Raw genomic sequence first — 25,427 nt, 5'->3', positions numbered from 1 at the left:
CCCTACCCGCTGTTCTATTTCTCCAGCCCCGAGAGAGAATAATTTTTAAAAAATTAAGTGGAAGGAAGTTGCAATTTCTTGGGCACCAGGGTAACAATGTGCAGAGATATTTCCTTACTGCATTTTTGGGGGTGCTGGGCTCCTTACGCAGCCACCACCCAGCCCCACTTCCTGCACTTGGTTCCGGCTGGAGGTTGCCCTTTCTTGGGGAGGAGGTGCCCGGGGAGGAATGGAGGAGGGGGACAGCCATGGCAGGATGGGGTGGAAACTCTCCAGGGAATGTGAGACTCGGCACTTAAAATATGGATATGTGGGGCTGGACGCAGGATTTTTTTCAGGTTTTTTTTTTTTTTTTTAAAGGAGGGGCTGATGCCTGATTCTTGGAGAACTTGGGAGCTCTGGATACCGAAATTTTTTTTTTTTCTTTTTGGGTCACACCTGGCGATGCACAGGGGTTACTCCTGGCTTTGCACTCAGGAATTACCCCTGGCCGTGCTCAGGGGACCATATGGGATGCTGGGATTTGAACCCGGGTCGGTCGCGTGCAAGGCAAACGCCCTACCCGCTGTGCTATCTCTCCAGCCCCAATTATTTTAATTATTTTCTGGGGAGCTACACGTGGTGATGTCCAGGGGTTACTCCTGCCTCTGCACTCAACTCCTGGGGGTGCTCGGGGGACCCTGTGGGATGCCGGGGATCGAACCCAGGTTGGCTCGTGCAAGGCAAACGCCCTCCCCGCTGTGCTATCCCTCTAGCCACTGCATACCTAATTCTGAGGGCTGCACGCCTGGGTCTGAGCAAGGAGGGCTGGGGGGGGGGGCGCTCCTCGGGGTCCATCAGAGGGGCTCATATTGGGATGCCTGGCTGTCCCCTGCTCACACATCAGAACACAGACTGGACTGGGCAGTTTATTTCTGTAGCCTGCGCCCCTTCCAGTCCTGGGATCCCTTTAGCAGCACATCTGGGCACCTGAAGGAGGACAGAACAGTGGTTTAGACAGTGTCAGCCCCCTGGTGGGCGGGGCCAGGCTGAGGGGGGGAACCTGGGCAGGGTGTGGGCTCACCTGGCATGGGCAGGGTCATGGGCTCCCCGGGGCCAGCTGGAGGGGGGACTTTTCCTTTAGGAGTTTCTGCAACAGGAAAAGGAAGCAGGGGGGATAGTTTATCTCCTGGGACCCGTGTGTCCCGTCAGTCCCCACTTCATCTGCCTGCAGCCCCAGGAGCCCTGAACCCCAGCTGCCCCCTCTACTTACTCCGAGTCTCTCTCCCTGGCCCCGGAGCGGAAGGTGACATCGGGCAGGGCTGAAGCTGCAGTTCTGCTTCTTGGCAAGGGGAGAGGGGCGCGGAGTTTGGGGAGAACCGGAGGTGCCTGGACAAGAGATGAAGAAATGTCACAGCTGAGCTGCAGCTGTGCTCATGTCGCAGGGCCAGATGGGGGCACCCGCAGGGGCGGGGCTGCACCACAGGGTCTTGTCCCAAGCCCAGGATTTTCCCTGAGGCCTTCTTGTCCAAGGAGGAAGCGTTTTCAATTTGTCCATATGTCTGTCCGTGGACATCCACCCAATGGTTCATCCATCTGTCCATCCACTGTCTGCCCATCTGTCGTTTGTTCATCTGTCTGTCTGTCTGTCTGTCAATCCATCCATCCACACATCATCCATGTACATTCCTTCTTGTGTGTGTGTGTGTGTGTGCGCACGCGCACCACACCTGGTGGTGCTCAGGGCTTACTCCTGACTCTGCACGCAGGAATTACTCCTGGCAGTGCTCAGGGCACCATGTGGAATGCTGGGGATTGAACCCAGGTCTGCTGGGTGCAGGGCAAACTCCCTTCCTGCTGTCCTGCCTTACCTGCCATACCCTCTGGCCCTGTTCATTGCTTCTTTTTGTCTGGTAATCTATTTGTTCACCCTCCCACTATCTGTCCACCCACCCATCCACCCAACCACTCACATGTTCATCCACCTGTTCATCCATCCTTCCTTCCCTTCAGCTGTGGGTCTGTTCATCTGTCTATCCTTCCATCTATTTATCTAGTCATCTCTTATCCATTATCTAGTCATCCATCTTTTTGTCTGCTATCCACCAACTCACCCATCCATCCACATTCATTGATCCATCCATCCACATTCATTGATACACCCATCCATCTGAATCCATCCATCCATCCATCCACATCCATTGGTCCACATGCACCCATCTCGCACCTGCCTGTTCATTCATCCCACACACGTCTCCCGAGCAGCACCTAAAGATTTAGCACCACGTTCTGGATTCTGGAGAGACAACCTGGATGCAGATGGACACAAAGCTCTGTCCCCATGGAGACAGAGCCCTCATGGAGCAAGACTCTCACCATGAGATGCCAGTGCACCAACCATGCCTGAGGTGCCAGTGCCCTGGAAGGCATGGGGAGGCTGGGGGAGCAGGGGAGGACCTTATGTGGTGCCAGGGATTCAAACCAGGGTTGGCTCCATGCCAGACAAGTGCTCCCTTCCCTGCAGTTCTGTCTCATCTGTTTTTTTCTGGGGGGTGACCACACCCAGTGATGCTCAGTGGTCACTCCTGGCTCTGCACTCAGGGATCACTCCTGGCAGACTCCGAGCACCCTACAGGATGCTGGGGATTGAACCCGGGTTGGCCGTGTGCAAAGTGAGCACCCTACCTGCTGTCCTACCGCTCCACCCCTGTCCTGTCTCATCTTACAGATGGCACCCCAGGGCCCCCAGGGAGAGGAGGATGCTGTGAGAGCTGGAAGCTGGGGGTCTGGCTTCGAGCCCCCACTTGCCACTTTTGGACTGGGCGAGATGCCTGGGGCCTCAGTGTGTCCCCAAGTCCAGTGGGGGGGTCCTTTTGCCCTCTCTGGCTTCCTGGGCAGCCTCCCCCCGCCCCGGGCACTCCGAAGGCCGTGCGCTCATCAACTATTCTTGAGGTGCTGGTCACCTTTCGGGGAAGTGACACCCGGGGCCGGCGAGCTCTCGAGAGCCGAGTGGAAGCTGACTGGAATCTGAATCAGGCCAAGGCGCCTCGGTGGGGCTCGGGGCCCGGCCAGCCTGCCCTCCCGCCTGGGCCGGCGCGGTCCCCTGGGAGCCGGCTGAGTGCTCCTAATCTTTCCATTCGCTGTTGGCTGTGGGTCGGATCTGTTTTTAGCTTCCCGGGCTGGTGTCACACTCCCCGCCCCCCCCACTCCCGAGCACCCCCCCTTCCTGCTGGCTGTCTTGTTTGCTGTGGTCGAATAATGTTCCCGGACATCCTGCGCTGTTTGTTTGAAGACTGTTGGGTATTGATTGAATCTGCTGTGGACTCAGGCTGAGAGGCCAAACTGCATCTGCTCGCGCCTTGCTGGCCCTGAAATTCTCTAGGGGATGCGGGGAGGAGAGGTAGCCCAGGTGGAGTCCGGCTTGAAGAAAAAAGAGATCACGGTGGGGGGGGGGGGCCCTCCGGCAGGAACCTCCTCCCCACGGCTGCTCCCTTGGCTGGATTTGGGGATCCACCTTGGGGCTTTCCAGGCTAAAAAAAATATATATTTTTTGTGCTTTTTGGGTCACACCTGGCGATGCTCAGGGGTTACTCCTGGCACTGCATTCAGGAATTACTCCTAGTGGGGGGACCACATGGGATGCTGATGATAGAACCCAAGTTGGCCGTGAGCAAAGGCAAAAGCACTCCCTGCCATACTGTTACTCCAGCCCACCCCCCAATTTTTTTTTTTTTTTTAATTTCCAGTCTACTATACCCAGAGGTACTCAGGGCTCACTCCTGGCTCTGTGCTCAGGGATGACTCCTGGCAGTATTCTGGGGACCATACGGGCAGGGGGTGAGGGTGGGGTGTCGAACCGGGTTGGCCACATGCAAGGCAAGCGTTTTCTTCACCTGCTGCGTATTAGTCAGGCTTCCTCCAGGCAAATTCTCAAGCCACTACCCCAGTGTCGGGCCTGGCCTGACTCCACAGACTGGGGTGGGGGGACTCAAGGAACTCCTGGTCGTTGGGAGGGCCCGCGCGGTGCATGCAGGTGACAGAGAAAACTGTCAGTTTCAGTCACTTGGTTCAAGAGGATTGTGGGTTTTTTTTTTGTTTCCTTTTGTGTTTTTGTTTGGTTTGGGGGCCATACCTGGAGGGGCTCAGGGCTGACTCCTGGCTCTGCACTCAGGGACCAGATGGGGTGCCAGGGATGGAACCCCAGTCAGCCACGTGCAAGGCGAGTGCCCTCCGAGCTGGCCTGTGGCTCTGGCCTGTGGTTTTTACCTCTTTGGAAAAGACTACCTCTCTGTCTCTCTTTCTCTCTCCCTCTCCCTCTCTCTCCCTCTCCCTTTCTCCCTCTCCCTCCTTCTCTCTCTCTCTCTCTGCGCCACTCCCTGATATGCCTCTAAATAAATATTTTTGACTTTTTTTTTTTTTTTTGCTTTTTGGGTCATACCCGACGATGCTCAGGGGTTACTCCTGACTCATGCATTCAGGAATTACTCCTGGCGGTGCTCAGGGAACCCTATGGGATGCTGGGAATCAAACCCGGGTGGGTCTCGTGCAAAGCCCTACCCGCTGTGTTATCGCTCCAGCCCCATGCCTCTAAATAAATATTTTTAAGTACAGCTATTTTAGTTAAAGAGGAAAAGAAATGGTGTGTGAAGATAAAGGGGGGAGGGCAGGGGAGGCCTGGCCAGGCCTGGCCACTAGGTTCCTGGGTAGGGGGAGTGTGATCAGGGAGGACTTCTGGGAAGAGGGGAGTAAAAGTAATCAGACAGACGGAAGAGTGAGAGCAAAAGTCCTGGGGCGGCATCGGAGGGACAGGCACCCAGAGAGACCAGGGACCCAGAGCAGGAGAGACCAAGGCTGCCCGCCTCACACTGGCCCAACTCACCACCTTCAGTACGCCTTTACTTGGGCTTTCCTTCGGCCGAGGGGGCAGTGGAGGAGCTGAGGGGATCGTCTGGGGAGAGAGGGGGTGGGGAGGAGGGGGCGTTAGTCCTGCCTCACCTCCCTGTGCTCCTGCCTGGAGCTGTGGCATTCGAACTCGCCTTGCCCGGCCCCGGGGAGGGGGCCCTCACCGCAGCTGCCAGAGCGAGGAAAGGTCAGGTCCTTGACCCTCACCAGTGCCCTTCTCTCAGGACCCCACCCCCCAGCCTCCTCAGACTCAGAAATCCAAGCCCCAGCCTCCTCCCTCAGACTCAGAAATCCATACCCTCCATACCCCAGCCTCCTCCCTCAGACTCAGAAATCCATACCCCAGTCTCCTCCCTCAGACTCCCATATTTCAGCCTCTTCCCTAAGACCCAGAAATCTATCCAGCCTCCTCCCTTAGACTCAAGGAGTCCATTCACCAGCCTCCCCCCTCAGACCAGGAATTGACCCCCAACATTGGTGGGGGGCAATGTGCACTGGTGAAGGGACTGGTTATAGGACTGAAACCCAGTCATGAACAACTTTGTAACTGTGTATCTCACTGTGATTCAGTAAAAAATAATAATAATAATATTTTTAAAAGGAATTCATCCCCATCCTCCTCCCTCAGACCCAGGAATCTATGCAGCCCCCTCCTTCAGACCCAGGAGTCCATCCCCAGCCTCCTCCCTCAGACCAGGAGTCCCGGTTCCCACCTGGTGCCCGGTGCTCACTGGCTCCTCACCCAGCAGGCCCGCGGGGCTCTGGCTGATACTGATGGACTCTTGGCCCTTGATCTTGCAGCGACAGAAGGGACAGGTCTTGCTGTCGGAGAGCTGTGGGGTGAAGAAGGGGGGCTGGGGGGTCCTGAGCAAGGACCCCCAGGGGCTTCACCCCGGAGGGCAGGGACCGGGCAAGGGAGGACCAGAAGTGAGGGTCCAGGTTGGGGACCTGGGCAGTGAGTGCTCTGGGCTGGGCCTGGCATGCTGGAAGCCCCCCAAGACTCTCCCCATATTGGGGGGCCAAGTCCACGGCCCTGGGGGTTTGCACATTCATGACACAAGGATCTGATTCATGACCACCAAGAACTAGAACATTCCTCATCCTGTTTTGTTGCTTTGGGGTCACACCCGGCAGTGCTCAGGAGTTACTCCTGCCTCTGTACGCAGGAATCACTCCTGGTGGTACTTGGGGAACCAGGTGGGGTGCCGGGGATTGAACCCAGATCGGCAGCGTGCAGGGAAAGTGCCCTCCCCGCTGTACTATCGCTCCGGCCCCACATTTCTGGTTTGGACCCTAGGGGGATGACCCAAGGGATCTCAACTAGCAGAGATTGGGGGTGGGGGGCCTCTGCCTTCCGTAGGGGCCCCAACGGGGGGCTTAGGAGTGAGTGGGCAGCATAGGAGTAAGCATCAGGGTCTAGAGGGACAGGACAGCAGGTCAGGAGCATGCCTTGCCCGAGTTCCATCCCTGGCATCCCTGAGCACCGCCAGGAGTGATCCCCGAGTTGCAGAGCCTGGAGTCAGCTCTGAGCACCGCAGGGTGTGGCCCCAACACAAAACAAAGGAGTGGGCTCAGGGTGTGGGGAGGGCAGTGCAGGGTCACTCCAGGACTATCCAGGTCAGCCCAGGCGGGGGGACTCTGGGCTGGGTGACGGGCTCCTTATCTGCTGCTGGGCTGGCGGCTGGCTGCATCCCACCGTGGGGCCGTGTTTATTCCAGATTGATGGCCGTGATAGTAAAGCCGACAATCAGAGGCCCATGGCAAACACTGGCAGCGGGATAAAAACTGGGCACAGGGCCTGGCAGAGGGCTCCGCTGTTCCTCTCCCAGGCCCCTGACCCGACATCACCCCACGGAGGTCAGCGGGGGCACCACTCCCGTGGCAGCAGTGGTGCCAGGCACTGGGAGCCTCGGGGGCAGAAGCACTCGACACGCTTCTGCCAGGCTCAGGCCTCGGTTTCCCTGGGTGACAGAGACGGCCCCGGCGTGGGGCGGGTCCTCAGCCTCACCTGCCAGGTGGCCAGGCAGTGGCTGCAGAGCAGGTGGCCGCAGGGCTTGATCTTCACATCCTTGTTGTTCTCGGCACAGATTTTGCACAGCTCGAAGGTGGAGTCCATGGCCCAGTAGAGCTGCAGCTGCTCCTGGGGGCCCGAGGCGCCAGCGTTAGTTAGGGAGAGTGATGCCAGCCGCCCGCCCGCCCCCCCAGCCCTTCCCGCTGCCTCCCGGAGGGTCCCCTGGAGGTGAGACTCGTTCTCTGGGGCTCGTCCCCCTTAGCTGCCAACTGGAGGGAAACACGGGTGGGGCACTCAGGTCAAAGCAACCTGCGGAGCCTTCGGGCGTGCAGCGGGGGGAGCCTGGGCCCAACACACCCGACAGTGCTCAGGGATCACGCCTGGCAGGCTCAGGGGACCACTCTGGGGATGCCAGGGACCGAGCCTGGGCTGGCCATGTGCAAGTCGAGTGCCCGTCCAGCTGTCCTATGGCTCTGGCCCCATACTGAGCCCAGGAGGTGATTCTAAGATCACATTTTCGGGGTCCGCAGAGGTAGCACGGGAGGTCAGGCACTTGCCTTGTGTCCGCAGACCCGGTTTGGTCCCACAGACCCCAGTTTGATCCTTGGCACTGCATATGGCCCCCTGAGCACTGCCAGGGGTCACTCCTGAGCAGAGAGCCAGGAACAGCCTGTGAGCACTGGGTGTGGCCCCCTCCCCATAAATCAAATCAGTTCCTGTTTTTCAGGGCTCAAGGGGCTGGAGCAGGGGCTTTGCATGTGGAAGGCGGGTTCCATTGCCAGCCCTGAATTATTTCCGGGTCACTCCTGAGCACCACAGGGCATCCCAAGACATAAACCAAAGGGCCGGGGGAACCCCTGGATCTGTCATGTCTCCCACCTATGAACACTGGGCTGTGTCCAGTGGGTACACATGCCTGCCACCGCATCACCACTGTTTCCTGCTTCAGCCTCATGAGAGGCCCCACAGAGGAGGCACGGGGGCTCAGAGAGGTCGAGCCACCAGCCCAAGGTAACGCAGCCAGCGAGAGAGCACAGAAACCCGAGGGCTCCAATGAGGGAGGTGGGGGGCTGGAGAAAGGCCATGGGGCACCGGCAGGGCCTCACCTCAGGGACGAAGATTTGCTGGTGGGCTTCTTTCTGGCAGAGTTCAGTGAGGTCTGGGTTGTGTTTCCTCCCATCTGGGTAGAGGTAGCTGGAAGACGGGGAGGGGACACTGAGGCACCATGAGGGCTGTCCCTCCTGCACATGCCCAGGGTGTCGCCCTGACCTAGAGCACCGCCCTGTGGACCCTCAATGCATGGCATGACACGCTGGCGGGGGGAGGAACGAGTGCCCAGCTGCTCCAGGGCAGACTCCAGGACAGAGTCACATCTGCTCAGCCCCCACAGAAGGCCCGTGTCCCCTTGTCCCCCATCGAAAAGCTTCATGTCCCCTCAACCCCTGAGAAGTCCCATGTCCCCTCAGCACCCCCCACCCCCCAGAGGGCCCGTGTCCCCTCAGCCCCGCATAATGGCACTGAGGACATGAATCTGCGAGGCTTTAGTGCTGTAAATCTGCCCAATGTAGGATCAAGGCAGATTCCCCCCTACCCCTGTGGCTCTATTTTTTTTTCTTTTTTGGTCACACCCGGCGATGCACAGGGGTCACTCCTGGCTCTGCACCGAGGAATTACTCCTGGCGGTGCTGGGGGACCATGTTGGATGCAGGAAATCGAACCCGGGTCGGCCGCGTGCAAGGCAAACGCCCTACCCACTGTGCTATCGCTGTGGCTCTTTTTCTGGGGACTCAGACCAAGCACTGCACACACTCAGTCTGAGTCTGGAGGGTGTGTGTGTGTGTGTGTGTGTGTGTGTGGTGGGGTACAGGGGAGGCATAAAGCCTTAGACCAGGGCAGTGGGACCCTCCTCTCCACCATGTGCTCTGGGCCGTCACTGGGGCTTCGTGTGGGGACGCCCCCACTCCAAGACCACACAGGGGGGCCCTGCAGGCATTGAGTGCTGAGAAGCCCCCACCAGGGCTGGTGGGGCTGGGGACTGAGTAGGGCCCCGCATCCCCCGGGGCTGGTCACACCTATTTCAACTCCAGAAGCAGAAGCCTATCTCCCAGTCACATCTGACCTGGATCTGGAACATTCTAGCCGGAGAATGAGCCTGGCTGTCTGCCTCCTCGACCCACCCCAGCCCGCCAGCTCGGGAGCTGTGTAGCCTGGGCAGACAGCTCAGGTCCTCAGCTTCCCTCAGCAACCCTTGGGGAGTGAAGTGTGTGGATCAGAAAGGCCCCACCCGGTCTCCATGACACCCTGGACACGCCATGAGCCCTGAGCACCACCAGAGGTCGCTCCTGAGCACAGAGCCAGGAGCAGCCCCATCTGATGTAGAGGGCTCTGCTCCAAACGAATTATGTGGGGCTTCGAGAGATAGTACAGTGGGTAAGACCAGGTAAGGTGCTTGCCTTGCACACGGCCAACCTGGGTTCGAGCCCCAGCATCCCATCTGGTCCCCTGAGTACCACCAACCTGGGAACAGCCAGGTGTGGCCAAAAAAACAAAACGAGGCTGGGACGATAGCACAGCGGGTAGGGCATTTGTCTTGCACTCAGCTGACTGGGGTTCGATTTCCAGCATTCCATATGGTCCCCTGGGCAACGCCAGGAGCAATTCCTGAGTGCATGAGCCAGGAGTAACCCCTGTGCATTGCCAGGTGTGACTCAAATAGAAAAAACAAAAATAATTATATGTGGGTATACAATTGCACACACAGAATCTCCATTCTTTGTGGATCCTGTGTTTGCTGGTGGCCTAACTGCAAATATGTATTTGCAACCCAGATCAATACTTGGACATGTGCACAGCCGCTAAAAACCCAAGTTTCCAGAGGCCAGTTTGCTCCTGGCCTGGTTTCAGTTAGGACCGTAAACTAGTGTCCCTTTTCACACTTTTAGAGCCACTTGCTGTGCTATTTTTCCCCCCTTTTTGTTTTGCCACATCCAGCAGCACTGGGGGCTTACGGAGCTAGGCTCACACCCGAAATTCCTTTTCCTTTTTTCACTTTTTGTGTCACATCTGGAGATGCTCAGGGGTTACTCCTGGCTCTGCACTCAGAAATTACTCCTGGTAGCACAGCAGGTAGGGCATTTGCCTTGCACGCGGCCGACCCAGGTTTGATTCCTCCGTCCCTCTCAGAGAGCCCAGCAAGCTACCTAGAGTATCCAGCCTGCACGTCAGAGCCTGGCAAGCTATCCAGTGGTGTATTGGACATGCCGAAAACAGTAACAAGTAACAGTAACAGTAACAAGTATCACAATGGAGACGTTACTGGTGTCTGCTCGAGCAAATCCATGAACGAGGGGAGGACAGTGATATAGTGCTACAGTGGTGCTTGGGGGAGCATATGGGATGCCAAGAATAGAACCCGCTGGGCACAGCAGGTAGGGCCTCTATCTTTCTTGCGGCCAGCCCGAGTTCACTCCTCAGCATCCCATATGGTCCCCCAAGCACCACCAGTAGTAATTCCTGAGTGAAGAGCCAGGAGTAACTCCTGAGCATCGTAGGGTGTGATGTGACCCAAAAAGCAAAAAAAAATAAATAAAAATAAACCCGGGTTTGACAAACTTTCCCCTGTGCTGTACTTTGTTTGTTGGGTTAGTTTGGGGCCCTTAGCTGGTGACGCTCAGCGTTTACTTCTGGCTCTATGCTCAGGGATCACCCCAGTGATACTTAAGGGACCTGGGATCAAACCCGCGTCAGCTGCATGCAAGGCCAGAGCCCTACAACCTCTGTCTCCTGCCCATACATAGTGGATTTTTATGTTTCCCCGAGGCGTCCCCTGCCCCCCCCAGTGTTGGTCACTGGTTTAGAGTCCTCTTCCCCCAGTGCTCTGAGCAGAAGGAAGGCGAGTGTGAGATGTGCTTTGCCGGGGCCGAATGGGGGTGGCCTTGGCTGTAAATTCCCGGTGGCTCTGTCAGGAGCGCGTACCCAGCATGGTGCAGAAGCATAGTCACCAGCATTTGCCAGGAATGGGTTGGCAAAAATGGCATGACCCATCTTTCAGGAAGCTGACCTGATTTCCCAGGGGAGCTCGGGCTGAGAATCAGCAAATTCAACATTTGCAGTAACTTTGCAGTGCCACAGAGGCACCGGATGTGAGGCTGAATGCATGCAGCCAATCCGGGTTCGATTCCCAGCATCCCCTATGGTCCCCCGAGCACTGCCAGGAGTTAATTCCTGAGTGCATGAGCCAAGAGTAACCCCTGTGCATTGCAACACAAGGAGGTGACTGCCATTACCTCCTGTCTACCTCCCACCTGCCCATTTCCTGCCCTGTCTACCTCCCACCCACCTACACCCCTGACCTGTCTACCTGTCCTCTGCCTATCACCAACCTGGCACCCATCTGTACACTCATCAGCTCTCATCATTCATCATCTATTTATCTGCATTAGACTCTCAGTCACCACCCCCCTACCTGCCTCTGGATTTATTGTTTATCTCTAAGGAAACTGATCATCTAGCAAAACTAGCAGTCACAAATCTATCAATAATCACCAATACCCTCTCACCTACCTTGTCATCCACCATCTATTTCTCAATGCATTGCCAGTCACTGAATTAAGTAGACTATAAATAGTTGATCTAACTCTGGCATCTCACTCATGTCCTCTCCATGCAGACTGTCCGTAATGATCCAGGGGGCCTCACATGGTGGGATTCCTTCAGGTCCAGGTAACCCAGGTTTCACTCCCCCAAACACCAGTAGAAGGGAGCCCCCACCCCAATTCCAAGCACAGAGCCGGCAGGAGCCCCTGAGAACTGCTGGGTGTGGGAAAGAAAGCAAGAGAGAGGAAAGAAAAGAGAGAAAGAGAGAGAAAGGAAGAAAAGAAAGAATGAAAGAATGAATAAAAGAGAGATCTCAGGTGGGAGGGAGGGGGAAGAAAAGAAAGAGAAAAGAAGGAAGAGAAAGAACGAAAAAAAAAAGAAAGAATGAAAGGAAAAAGAAAAAGAAGAAAGAGGAAGAAAAAGAGATGGACCCAGAGTGGGTCAGAGTGATAGAACAGGGGGAGGGTGCCTGCCTTCTGCATGCAGCCGACCTGGGTTCCATCCTGGGCATCCCATCTGATCCCCTGAGTACCACCACCCCAGGCACATTCCTGAGCACCATGAGGAGTAATTTCTGAATGCAGGGCCCTGAGCATTCAGAGTGTGCTCAACACACCTTACAAAAAAAAATCCAAAGTGCGGAGAGAGAAACTAGGAACCCCCACTGTCTTCTCTTTGCCTTTTTCTTTTTTTCTTTTTGCTTTTTGGGTCACACCTGGAGATGCACAGGGGTTACTCCTGGCTCTGCACTCAGGAATTACTTCTGGCGGTGTTCAGGGGACCATATGGGTGGGGTTCTGGGAGTCGAACTCGGGTCGCCCGCGTGCAAGGCAAACACCCTACCCACTGTGCTATCGCTCCAGCCCCTGCATTTTGTTTTTGGGTTCACACCCAGCGATGCTCAGGGCTGCTCAGGGCTGGCTCCTGGCTCTGCACTCAGGGATCACTCCGGGGCCATGTGGGATAACGGGGAAGGCACCCGGGCCAGTCGCCTGGCAGGCAGCGTCCTTCCCGCTGTCCTAGGGCTCGGGCTCTTTCCCTCCACTGCCTTTTCTCCGCCCATCTGTGACCCCCATCCGGGCATCCGCGGGCCAGGCGGGGTCCGAACATCATTCGTTTGAAAACCTGAGTCTAGAGCCCCGTTCTTTCTGCTTCAACAGTGTGGACTCTAGAACGGCAGATGAGCATCGCAAATGGAAGCCGGGGGAGTGCGATTCCCAGGGACCGGCCTCAGTTTCCCACGCGCTGCTCTACCTTCTGCGCAAGCGCCGCGCCGCCGTCGCCGGCCCACCTGGCCGGACCGAGAACTAGCAGCTCCTCTTGCCGCCCGCCACCTGCTCAGACTCCCGCCTGCCCCCTGTTGGACCTCGGTGGAACTGACCAATCCATCCCGAGCCCGCGGGGCGTCCCGCCTCCCAGCCGCCCGCCACGGGGACACTCACTAGCCGTCCTTCTGTCCTTCCAGGAGCACCTGGAACAGGGGCCTGTTGGGCGGGATGGTCTGCAGGATGCTACCATCGTTGCTCACGTGTCCGATGGCCCACTGCCCCAGGCGCGTGCAGCTGGGCCGGAAGATGTAGCTGCAACCAGAGACAGGTGGGCTGGGGCGAGGGCGTGGACAGTCCCTAAAGGGACATCCACCCCGTCCCCCCTAGGGTATCCTCTTTGCAGCCCAGACTCCAAAAGTTTAGCCACTGGTGTGTTAGATTCCTGCAGGCCGCTTGCTATGTTCCTTCTGCTGGCGCCCCCGTTATGAGCTGATTCTGCCTTGGTCTCACACACACACACACACACACACACACACACACACACACACACACACACACACACACACACACACACACACACACACACTTTTCAGAGCTGATTCTGCCTTGGTCTCACACACACACACACACACACACACACACACACACACACACACACACACACACACACACTTTTCAGGCGTCCTGACTTTGAGGATGTGCTGCAGTTGGGCGCTTTTGGTAAGGTTATCAGCAGTGAAGGATAGGGGGGGCTATTAAAAACAACCTCCCCCACCCCCCCTACCCGCCCCCTCCCCCCGCAACCAAAGGGGAAGGACCCGGCTTAGAAGGAAGCTAACACAGGGAAAGGGGAGAGGGGTGAACAGAACCACTGCACTAGGGCACCTGGATCCAACTATGCCTGAAACCCTGAGCTTGGGCTTTCTTCTTTTGTGGGGGTAGCTTGGGCCACAGCTGATGGGGCTCAGAGCTCTGCACTCAGGGATCCTTCTGGTGGTGGTCGGGGAAACATACGTGGTGCCAGGGGTGGAACGCAGGTCAGCCGTGTGCAAAGCAAGTGCCTTACCGCTGTACTATCTCTCAGGCCCCTTATGTATTTTTATTTGTTTTGCTTTTGTTGTTGTTGTTATTGTTGTTTGTTTGTTTTGTTTAGGGATCACACTGGGCAGTGCTGGTGCTCAGGGGCCAGGAGTAACCCCTGTGTATCGCCGGGTGTGACCCAAAAAGCAAAAAAAAGCAAAAAAAAAAAAGAGGGCTGGAGCAATAGCACAGCGGGTAGGGCATTTGCCTTGCAGGCAGCCAACCTCGGTTCGATTCCCAGCATCCCATATTCTCCCCTGAGCACCACCAGGAGTAATTCCTGAGTGCAGAGCCAGGAGTAACCCCTGTGCATCACCGGCTGTGACCCAAAAAGCAAAAATAAATAAATAAAAATTAAAAAAAAAAATTTTTTTTTTAAAGTGTAACTAGAATACTGTGTGACTGACTACATTCCCCTGCTCAGGGTCCTACAGAGATTCAAGAAGCAAAGATTCTAGAATTCCTATCCACTCCTCCACTCTCTCGACACCCCCTCACCCCCCTTTTTTTTTATTTCAGTGCCAGGGATGAACTAAAGGTTTTACACATGCAAAGCAAGCCAAGACCTATCTCCAGTCTTAAACCCCATTCCCTTAACTTCTTGGTGTCCCATTTAATTCCTAGCCTTCTGGGAGACCTACAAGATATTATAAAAAGTCTTGACCTTAAAAAAAAAAAAGTCCTGGGAGTGATAGTACAGTGGGCTGGGCTCTCCCCTTGCATGTGACTGACCTGGGTTCTATCCCTGGCATCCCATAGGGTCCCCCATGCACTGCCAGGAGCAATTCCTGAGTGCCGAGCCAGGAGTAACCCCTGAGCATCTCCGGGTTGGCCCCAAAAGTCAAATTTTTTTTTTAAAAAAGGTAATTTTTTTAAAAAATTGGGAGTGGGGGGGGTCACTCCCAGCGGGGCTCAGGGAATATAATGGTGCAAGGATTGAACTGGGGTTCAGGCCTTCCCTGCTGTATTACCTCTGGACCAAATATGTTCCAAATATTTAACAAATGTTGATTGTGGGCCAGACCTACTGCCGACCCAACTCACTAGGGCTGGCGTGGGAGGAAGCTCCAAAAGCTCCTGGGTGACCCAACACCCTCCCTTGGGGTTCCCGGTTCCCTCTGTTCCCAGGACCCCCTGTTTGCCTGGCCTCCCCGTGCGGCCCGGCCCAGCCTCCAGGGCACTTACCTGCCCGGCTTGTGTCTGCATTCCTGCAGGCGGGCCTGCACCTCCTCGTAGGTGAGGAAGGCCATGTACCCCGGGTGGTTGACCGCCAGGAGCTGCCAGTTCCTCAGGATCGTTGGCCAGGGCTAGGGGCGGGGGTGGGGGCGAGGCTAGGGTCAAGAGGGGGCCCAGGAAGCTGTTGACCTCTTAGAAGCCTCCAGGGTCCAAGATGCAAGCGAAACTGATGGTGGGCCTTAGCAGACCACCCTGGACTCAGGTCACCCCACCCCGAGCATTTTTCCTCAGCCCCAGGAGTCCATGTCCAACCCCTCCTCCCTCACACGCAGGGACCCCTGACCTGGAAGAGCCTGCTGAAGATGTCGAACTCGAAGACGGACACGTGGCCGCTGCAGGTGATGTCGATGGTGGAGCGCAAGGCCAGGGCCGTGGGGCCTGATTCTATAGGGTGGCAGGAGCCCAGGAGCGACTGAAACTCATCCCAGGGCACCACGCACCTGAGGGGTAGGGGGGAGGGCACACAGCTGAGGCCTCTGCGAGCCCAGGGTGGGGACAATGCCAGGAAAGAGGGGCCCTGGATTCCCCAGTCCAAGGCTGGGGGCTGGACTCCTGGGTCTGAGGGAGGAGGCAAGGTTAGGATGACAGGGCTGAGGGAGGAGGCAGGATTAGGATGACAGGGCTGAGGGGAAGAAGCAGGGTTTGGAGTCCAGGCTCTGAGGGAGGAGGCAGGGTCTGAACTCCAGGGTCTGAGGATGGAGATGGAGTTTAGAGTCCATGGTCTGAGGGAGGAGACAGGGTCTGGAGTCCAGGGTCTGAGGGAGGAGTTGGGGTCTGGACTCAGGTTCTGAGGGAGGAGGCAGGGTCTGAACTCCAGGGTCTGAGGGAAGAGGCAGGGTCCGGAGTCCAGGGTCTGAGGGAGGAGTTGGGGTCTGGACTCAGGGTCTGAGGGAGGAGTTGGGGTCTGGACTCAGGGTCTGAGGGAGGAGGCAGGGTCTGGGGGAGGGGGATGAGGTGCAGGGGCTGGCCCTCACCGGGTTCCGCAGTGCTCCCTCCAGAACACGTGTGCCTGCGGCTTGGTGACGTGGTACAGGTCGCCGCAGTACTGTCCGCCTGGGAAGAGTGCGCCCAGCTCCGCATGCATGTAGTTGAAGATCAGCGCCAGCTTGGCCAACTGTCGCCTACGGAAGGGACTCTGAGGGCCTGGCTGGACCTGGGGCCCCCCCCACCGGCACAGCACTGCCCCAGCCTCGGCAGGAAGCAATGTGATATCTGTGATATCAAAGCGGAGCAGGAGGACAGAGCATGGCCTCGCCCGCTACCCCTTGTCCAAAGGGCAGAGTGCATGCCCCGGGTGTGATCCCCGATACCTCACCATCTCCCAACACTGCTGGGAGTGACCCCGGCCTTGCACACGGACAACCCGGGCTCAATCCCTGGCCCTTCATACACAGTCCCCCCAACTCTGTCAGAAGTGAGCCCTGGCCACAGCGATGGTCCAGCAGGGAGGGTGCCGGCCTTGCACGCGGCCAATTCGGGTTTGATTCCCCCAACGCCAGCCAGGAGTGATCCCTGAGTGCAGATCCAGTGCCTTGAGCACAGCGGGGTGTGAGGCCTACCCCCCAAAAAAGGCTCTTTGGGGGTTAGAGAGAGAAATTAATGGGTTGAACACACGTCCTGAGATCCAGCTTCCACCTAAGGCACTGTATAATCCCTTGGGCACTTCCAGAAGTGGCCCTGAGCACAGAACCAGGAGCAAGCCCTGAGCACCCTGAGCACCACCCCTTCCCCTACCAGAAAAGCCTTTTTGTAATAGATAGACTAGAAATGGGCTAGAAAATAGGAGTTTTTTTCTTTTTCCCTCTTCCAACCTTTGGAGCCACCCAGAACTCAGGGGACTATATGAGATTCTGGGATTGAACCCACATTGGCCACGTGCAAGTCAAACACCCTTCTGGCTGTACTATGACTCATGTTCCTGTAAACGGAAGCTCCATTTGTAGCTTGCACTACATTTTATTTATTTATTTATTTATTTTTGCTTTTTGGGTCACACCCGGTGATGCACAGGGGTTACTCCTGGCTCTGCACTCAGGAATTACTCCTGGCGGTGCTCGGGGGACTACTGGGGATGCTGGGAATCGAACCCGGGTAGGCCACGTGCAAGGAAAATGCCCTACCCGCTGTGCTATCGCTCCAGCCCCTACTTTTTTTTTTTTTTTATTACTTTGTTTTGCTTTGGGGCCAAACCTGGTGCTACTCGAGGCTTACTCCCGGCTCTGTGCTCCAGGATGACGCCTGGTGGTACTGGGGGGAACCATAAGTGGTCCACGGACGTGAACTGTGGTTGGAGGCAAGCAAGGCCAGTGCCTTGATGAACTGTCTCAGCAGCCCCAGCAACACACCAACTGTGAGAAACTCCACTATGCTGTGTAACCACGGAAGAAAACTTGATTCCACAGCTTTGTGATCCACTCAGGACACAGAATAGGCATGGTCACCTCTCCATGACTAGTGTGCCAATGTCGTGACATTTCCTCTGAGGTAGAGAGAACTTACTTTTTTTTTGTCTTTTTGGGTCACACCTAGTGAGGCACAGGGGTTACTCCTGGCTTTGCATGCAGGAATTACTCTTGGCGGTGCTCAGATATGGGATGCTGGGAATCAAACCCGGGTCAACCGCGTGCAAGACAAACGCCCTACCCGCTGTGCTACTGCTTCTGCCCCTGAAGACAGTTCTCTCTTTTTTTTTCTTTTTGGGTCACACCTGGCGATGCACAGGGGTTACTCCTGGCTCTGCACACAGGAATTACTCCTGGCGGTGCTCAGGGAACCATATGGGATGCTGGGAATCGAACCTGGGTCGACCACATGCAAGGCAAACGCCCTACCCGCTGTGCTATCGCTCCAGCCCCTGAAGACAGTTCTTTATCACTCTTACAATCCATTTGGGACTCTAGACCCACTTATTTGTTTATTTTTGGTTTGGGGACACCTAATGGTGCTCAGGGCTTATTCCTGGCTCTCTCTGTTCGGGGATCAGTCCTGGGTGTGTGGGGCAATCAATCGGGGGTTTATATATGAGCAATCAAACCTGGGATGGCCACATACAAGGTGAGTGTCCTACCCATGCTATTCTCTCTCCAGTCCCCTGAATTCTTTTTTTGAGAGGGCACAGACAATGATGCTCAGGGCCTCAGGCGTCGGGATTGAACATGAGGTTCCCATATGTGAAATACACATTCCAGCCCTTTGAGCAATCTCCCTGACCCCAAAAGTTAATTTATTTTTGCAGTGCTGGGGAACCAAACCTGGGTCTCTGGCGTATAAAGCCTGAGCTCCAGCTTGCTGAATTCTCTTCCTGGCCCCGAGGAGGATTGTGTTTGTTGGTCTGGGGGCCTCTCCCTGCTCAGGATTTACTCCTCATTCCTGGTTCTGCACTCAGAGATCACTCCTGGCAGTGCTCAGGGGACCATGTAGGGTGCCAGGGACTAAGCCAGCTATGTGCAAAGCAAAGGCCTCACTCGCTACACTATCTCTCCAACCTTGGATTTTGGAATAAAGTTCGAGTGCTTTCACCACCGTGGTTCATTCAGGAGTCCCTGGGGTTACCTGGCATGCCCAGAGTCATGGATCTAGCCTGTGTCCTGGGTCTCTCCACAAGGCCACTTGGCAGTGCCCCTCAGGGCTTATAAGTGGAGCAGCGGTGTGGACATGAAGTGGGGAGGGGGGAGCTAAAAGGGGTCCCTCCGCTGGTGTGAGGAGAGCTGAGCATCCCCAGAAATCGCCTCCAAAACCTCCTCAGGCAGAAAGCCCCCAGGGACCTTACAGATCTCCAGGATTTGCGTCCCAAGTCTGAGAGACTGGGACACAGCGGAGGGACTGTGGGGGTGGCACAGGCAATGAGCTGGCACAGGTACCCCAGGAGAAACCACGGGGTGACTCCTTTGCTAGCTTCTCTGAAGGAGAAGGGACTGGAACTCAGACTTCCATGCAGAAGGAGGGCAGGGCATGGGGAGTGCTGGTCTGAGGGAGGAGGGCAGGGCATGGGGAGTCCCGCCCGAGGGCGGAGGCGCTAGGATGGACTCCGGGGAGCCGAGGGGCTGCCTGCTGCGGGCGGGCGGGGACTCACCTGAGGGGGCTGCCCTCCCGGAAGAGCTGGTCGTCGGCGGCCTTTCGCTCCCGGGGCGGCAGCAGGGCGGCCAGCTGCCGGCCCTTGGCCTCCAGGTTGTCGAGGAAGACGCAGAGGAAGTCGGCGGCGCCCCCGGGGCTCTCGGCGGCCTCCCGGGCGTCCTGCAGCCGCGCCCGGGCCACGTCCCGCAGCAGCTGCGCGAGGCGGGGCAGCAGGTTGCTCAGCGAGGGCGGGCTGGTGGCGAACCGGGGGTCCCCGCACTGCGCCTCCAGGCGCTGCAGCAGGTTCACGGCGCGGCCGAGCGCGCTGGGGACCCCCCTCTGCCGGCCTCGCGGGGCCGCCGCGGCTGCCATGGCCCAGGTGCCCGGCGAGGGACGGGTGCGGCCCGGGAGGCGTCGCCGGCCGGGCCCAGGTGGGGCGGGAGGGGGCGGGCCCCGCGGGCGGGGCGGGGCCGGCAGGTGAGCTGGGGCCCGGGGTCCGGCGGTCGGAGGGGACACGCGGGGTGGCAGGGCGGCCGCGGGGCGGGGCTGCGGGGCCTGGCCGCGTCGTGCAGCCCAGACGGCTTCGCTTCCCGGCCCTGCTGCACGCTCGGGCCGGGCTGGAGCGCTCCGGGGCGGGGACCGAAGGTGTGCATGGAGCGGGAGGGGGAGGGAAGGGGGGCTGGGAGCAAAGGTCGCCGAGCTGAACTTTCGAGAAGGAAAGGTCGGGGAGCCTGCCCTCTGTGACCGGGAAGGCCGCCTGTGATCTCGGCGCCTCCCTGGGGCCGGAGTTAGGAGGAGGGTGCAGGGACTAGTGAGGGGACGGAATTCCGGGGCCCCCCAGATCTCCAGGCGGCCTCCCGGGTCTCCAAGGATGAGTCAGAACGGGGCATTTAAGAAAACGGGGTAGGGGCTGGAGCGATAGCACAGCGGGTAGGGCGTTTGCCTTGCACGCGGCCGACCCGGGTTCGATTCCCAGCATCCCATATGGTCCTCTGAGCACCGCTAAGGGTAATTCCCGAGTGCAGAGCCAGGAGTGACCCCTGGGCATCGCCGGGTGTGACCCAAAAACAAACAAACAAACAAACAAGAAAACGGGGTAGCAGTGGGTAGGGCGCTTGCCTTGCACTTTCCGCCGCAGCGCCATCCCTGGCACCACATAGGGTCCTCTGATGTGGCCCAACACAAAAAACAAAATCGGAGCCGAAAAGGGGTTTGTTTCAGCACCGTCTGGGCGTGGCCTGCCGCGAGTGGGCGTGGCCTGTGCCCAGTGGGCGTGGCTCTAGGGGCACCGGGCCGCCTCCCTGGACGTTGCAGACAGGGGCCAGACCCCTGGTAGTTCCGAAGGCCAATAAAGGTGGAGGGGCGGTGAGGAGGTTTGATTTTGCTGTACCTCCATGCCGTTCCTCAATCTGCACTTCCCCCTCCTGGGAACCTCCGTGCACCGCCAGGAGTTATCCCTGAGTGCAAATCCGAGCATTTCCGGGTGTGGACCCCAAACAAAAACAAGCGACTCAAAATAATCTGGGAACTCTTTTTTTTTTTTCTTGAGGTGTGGGGCACACCCGAAGTGCTCAGGGGTTATTCCTGACCCTGCACTCCGAGATCGCTCCTTGTGGTGATCTCTCAGGGGCCACAAGTATTGTTGAGGATAAAACCTTAAAATACTATACTCCCTGAGTTTGCCCCAGGCTAAGCAGAGACCAGTTTTGGGTGAGAATGCCGAGGGGTAGGGCAGGGTCTGCATACCTGCCTTTGCTATTTGCAGTCCAGCCCTGTCTGAGCCTTAGGTCCTCCAGAAAGAGGGCCTGGCCAAAATTCTTTTTCCTTTTTTTTTGGGGTCCTGCTGGGAATCAAATCCAGGAGCTCAGACATTCAAGTGTTCTGCAAATAATCTATACCCCCAATTCTCCCAATTCATATGTGTGTGTGTGTAGATATATAGTTAGGAGGGGATGCAGATGGAGACAGACTGATGTCCAGGGGGCTATTCCTAACTGTCCTCAGGATGACCCCTGGCCATGCTGGAATTGAACTGGGGTCTGGTGCATGCAAGGCAAGTGCCTTTCTAGGCACTATCTATCTCTCAGCCCTCAACGCAGACTTAATCCTGTCACCTAGTGCAGGCAAAAGGGTTGATGGCCAGACCAGTGAAGCTGGAGAGTCAGTCGACAGCATCTGGCACCCCTTTGACCCGGAAATCCCTTACCCACTCCATCCTTCAGAACCGTGTATTGTAACTACTTGTGTGTACATCACGCCATAAAACAGGCCAAACCAAACGTTTCCTCGCCTGACTACGTGTGCATGTTCTATCTTGTGTTTAATTCCATTTGGTTAAGGGGAAAATCGTGTTTGCAACCCACTAAATAGATTTCCTATCCTGCTAATGGGTCTTGCTGGGCGGTTTGGAAAATGCAGCCTTAGGAGGGACTCTAAGAGACATAGCTGGGGCGATAGAAATTACAGCCTTGTCGGAAATGGAGAAAACAGAAAACAGTTACCTGCTGCAGGGTGATGAATAAATTGGAGGTTACTCTCCAAGGCAAACCCAAACAGTGATACAAGTGAGCAAACTTTAGCACAAATCAGAAAACAAAGTACCCACGAGTGCACCAGGGTGAGTGGTTCCCACTGTCCCCCACTCCCGTCTCTCCCCCACTACACCCCAATTCATAGCCCTAGATCCTGTGGGCCTCGCCTAACTCAGAAATAAAGTCTTGGCAGGCCCACCCAGGTTCAGATGAGATTCAACTGAATTTGGTTGGACCCCAGAGCCAAGCCGACTGGGAACAGGTACAGAATCACATGGGGAGAAATTCCTGGGTGATGTCAGACATGGATTTGTACAGTCCCTCAGTGGCAGAAGCTAAGGAGTGCCGGGCAGTGGTTGGCAAACAACGGGAGCTAGAAAGATGCAAGGAAGGACCCCCTAGAGCCCCCTAAGGGAGCATGCTCAGGCAGCGCCTTCACCCCGGGCTCCTCCCCGCCAGATATGACAGAGAAGCTGTGTCTGCTGTTTGAAGTCATTTAGTGTGTGGCCCTCTGTTATGACAACCCAAGGGGTCTTGCACAAAGTGGAAAAATCAACACAAGAAATAAAGCAAAAAAACAAGACTTGGCGGCCGGAGCAATAGCACAGCAGGGAGGGTACTTGCCTTGTACACAGCCTACCCAGGGTATAAACAGAATTATTTTTTAAATGGGGGGGGGACAACTCCAGCAGTGCTCAGGGGCTATTCCTACCTCTGTGTCCATCACTGTCCATCACTGTCAGTGTCATCCCGTTGCTCATTGATTTGCTCGAGCGGGCACCGGTAACGTCTCTCATTGTGAGACTTATTGTTACTGTTTTTGGCATATCCAATATGCCACAGGTAGCTTGCTAGGCTCTGTAGTGCGAGCGTGATACTCTCAGTAGCTTGCCGGGAGCAATAGCACAGCGGTAGGGCGCTCGCCTTTCACGAGGCCAACTCATGTTCGATTCCTCCACCCCTCTTGGACAGCCCAGGGTCCATATGTGGCCCATATCCCTGGCAGTACCAGGGATGAAATGAACTGACCACATGGAAAGTACCTTTTACCTTCACTGGCAGTCTCTCTCCAGTACTCCAAACAAATAAGACATTATTTATTTATTTGTTTGTTTGTTTGTCATGCCCAGCAGTGCTCAGGGCTTACTCCTGGCTCTGTGCTCAGGGCTCATCCCTGGAGGTGGTCAGGGGATTGGATGTGGTGCCTGAAATCAAACCTTGGGGGTAAGCTTTGTGCCTTGCTTGCGTCAACCTGGGTTCAATCCCTGGTATCCCATAATAGTTCCCTAACCACAGCCTGGAGTAATTCCTGAGCATAGATAAACCCTGAGCACCATTGTGGTCTGAAAAACAAATTAAAAAATTCCAGGGGATGAGATATTATCCAGACACTAACAGGAGTGAAGTAATGTCTTAATGTCTCCTAACAACCAGACCATAATACACTCTGAAACTGTAACAGGCATTTTGGGGTGCGGCACACTCAGGAATGTTGGGTATCAAACCTCCACTTGGCTGAATGCAAGGCAAATCCCCTACCTGCTGTATTTTTTTTTTTTTTTTTTTTTTGCTTTTTGGGTCACACCCGGCAATGCACAGGGGTCATTCCTGGCTCATGCACTCAGGAATTACCCCTGGCGGTGCTCAGGGGGACCATATGGGATGCTGGGATTCGAACCCGGGTCGGCCGCGTGCAAGGCAAACGCCCTACCCGCTGTGCTATCTCTCCAGCCCTACCTGCTGTATTTTAGCTCTGCCCTGTTTGGTCTTTTGGTTTGTTTTGGGGCCACATCTGGTGATGCTCAGAGGATACTCCTGGTTCTGTGCTCAAGAATTACTCCTGGCTGGGGCTGGAGTGATAGTATAGCAGTCAGGGTGTTTGCCTTGCAAGCATCCGACCTGGGTTCGATTCCCAGCATCCCATATGGTCCCTTGAGCACCGCCAGGAACAGTTCCTGAATGCAGAGGAGGGAGTAACCTCTGTGCATCACCGGGTGTGACCCAAAAAGCAAAAAAAAAAAAAAAAAAAAAAAACAAAACAGACATACTCAGGGCTTACTCCTACCTCTTTAACTCCTATATGATCTGTCCTGCCTCAGAAAGCTGTTTCTTATTTATTTTTTTAAAGTTTGTCTTGTTTTTTGGGAGGTTACACACTGCAGTACTCAGGGGTTACTCAGGAATTACTCCTAGTGGTGCCTGGTGGACCTGGGTTGAATGTGTCCGCTGTACTATCACTTCAGCCTCTTATGTTTTTTTAACTTAATTTTTATTTATTATTTTTTTCTTTTTTGGTTTGTTTATTATTATTATTATTATTATTATTATTATTATTATTATCTTGGGGTCACACCTGGCGATGCACAGGGGTTACTCCTGGCTCTGCACTCAGGAATTACTCCTGGCAGTGCTCAGGGGACCATATGGGATGCTGGGAATCGAACCTGGGTCGGCCGCGTGCAAGGCAAACGCCCTACCCGCTTTGCTATCATTCCAGCCCCCTAATTTTTATTATTTTTTATGTTTATTTTTAATCACTGTCACTGTCATTCTGTTGCTCTTGGATTTGCTCCAGCGGGCACCAGTAGCGTCTCCAGTGTGAGACTTGCTGTTACTATTTTTGGCATAAGCCACAGGTAGCTTGCCAGGCTTTGCCGTGGGGGCGAGATACTCTTGATAGCTTGCCAGGCTCTCCGAGAGGGGCAGAGGAATCAAACCCGGGCCGGTCTCGTGCAAGGCGAACGCCCTATCCGCTGGGCTACAAATTTTATTTTTAATTTTTTAAATATTTTATTTTTTTGTTATTATTAGTGAATCACCGTGAGGTACTATTTTTTTTTTTTTTTTTTTTGCTTTTTGGGTCACACCTGGCGATGCACAGGGGTTATTCCTGGCTCTACACTCAGGAATTACCCCTGGCGGTGCTCAGGGGACCATATGGGATGCTGGGAATCGGACCCGGGTCGGCCGCGTGCAAGGCAAACGCCCTACCCGCTGTGCTATCTCTCCAGCCCCGAGGTACTATTTTTAATAAATTTTATTTTTTTGTCCCAGAATGAAGCGGTTTTAAAAAGGAAGACCACCCCTAGAACGACCACGAGATGGCGCTATAAGAATAGGTTTACCTTCTCCCTAGGGACTGGAGTTTTTCAGGCCACGCCCCCAGGCTCCAGCCACACCTCCAGGGACCCTGCAACCCTGGTAACCGCCCCATGGCAGCAACTGAAGCAGCATCTTCACGCTGTTTCTCTGGTCACAGATCCAGGCACCGGTTTAGGTACTCTGAGGAGGTACGGAACCTTAAAATCTTAGTCTTTTTTTGGGCTGGAGCGATAGTAAAGCGGGAGGGTGTTTGCCTTGCACGAGGCCAACCGGAGTTCCTTCCCGGCACCCCATAGGGTCTCCCCAGCACTGCTAGGAGTGATTCCTGAGTGCAGAGCCAGCCCTGAGCATCGCCAGGTGTGACCAAAAACATATATAAAATCTGTAATATAATAAATTATATGCAATATATGTAGCACTGTCGCACTGTCGTCCAGTCCTGTTGTTCGCGTGGGCACCAGTAACGTCTCCATTGTGAGACTTGTTGCTGTTTTTGGCATATCGAATACACCACGGGGAGCTTGCCAGGCTCTGACGTGTGCGCGGGATACTCTCCGTAGCTTGCCGGGCTCTCCGAGAGGGACGAAGGAGTAAAACAATGTATCATCTATTATATATAATCTTGGTCTTTTTCTTCTTGAAATTGCTTGGAACTTCCTACATGTACCT

General features: G+C 55.7%; 1 protein-coding gene across 1 annotated transcript; it reads right to left on the bottom strand.

The window, feature by feature from the left end:
• Positions 1-1,060: 1,060 nt before the first annotated feature.
• On the bottom strand, positions 1,061-19,497 carry CBLC (Cbl proto-oncogene C). The gene is made up of 11 exons (XM_055146248.1): positions 19,145-19,497; positions 16,047-16,193; positions 15,356-15,512; positions 15,022-15,143; positions 12,931-13,068; positions 7,999-8,086; positions 6,890-7,021; positions 5,595-5,714; positions 4,859-4,927; positions 1,253-1,368; positions 1,061-1,129 (listed from the first exon to the last, which is right to left on the bottom strand). Exons 1-11 carry the CDS (start codon positions 19,495-19,497, stop codon positions 1,120-1,122), a joined length of 1,452 nt encoding a protein of 483 aa, XP_055002223.1. The 3' UTR covers positions 1,061-1,119.
• Positions 19,498-25,427: the final 5,930 nt, after the last annotated feature.

Source organism: Sorex araneus, chromosome 8 (genome assembly GCF_027595985.1).
Source record: "Sorex araneus isolate mSorAra2 chromosome 8, mSorAra2.pri, whole genome shotgun sequence".
NCBI lineage: Eukaryota > Metazoa > Chordata > Mammalia > Eulipotyphla > Soricidae > Sorex > Sorex araneus.
The sequence above is the reverse complement of the archived record's forward strand: the minus strand, read 5'-3'. Positions and strand labels throughout refer to the sequence as shown.

What these genes read in the sequence shown, in the direction of transcription:
- CBLC (XM_055146248.1), bottom strand. Translation starts at nt 19,497, where the DNA reads ATGGCAGCCGCGGCGGCCCCGCGAGGCCGGCAGAGGGGGGTCCCCAGC. An exon ending in CGGGAGGGCAGCCCCCTCAG is followed by an intron (nt 16,194 to 19,144) that starts GTGAGTCCCCGC and finishes TCCCTTCCGTAG; the next exon opens with GCGACAGTTGGCCAAGCTGG. An exon ending in TCTTCAGCAGGCTCTTCCAG is followed by an intron (nt 15,144 to 15,355) that starts GTCAGGGGTCCC and finishes CCCCGCCCCTAG; the next exon opens with CCCTGGCCAACGATCCTGAG.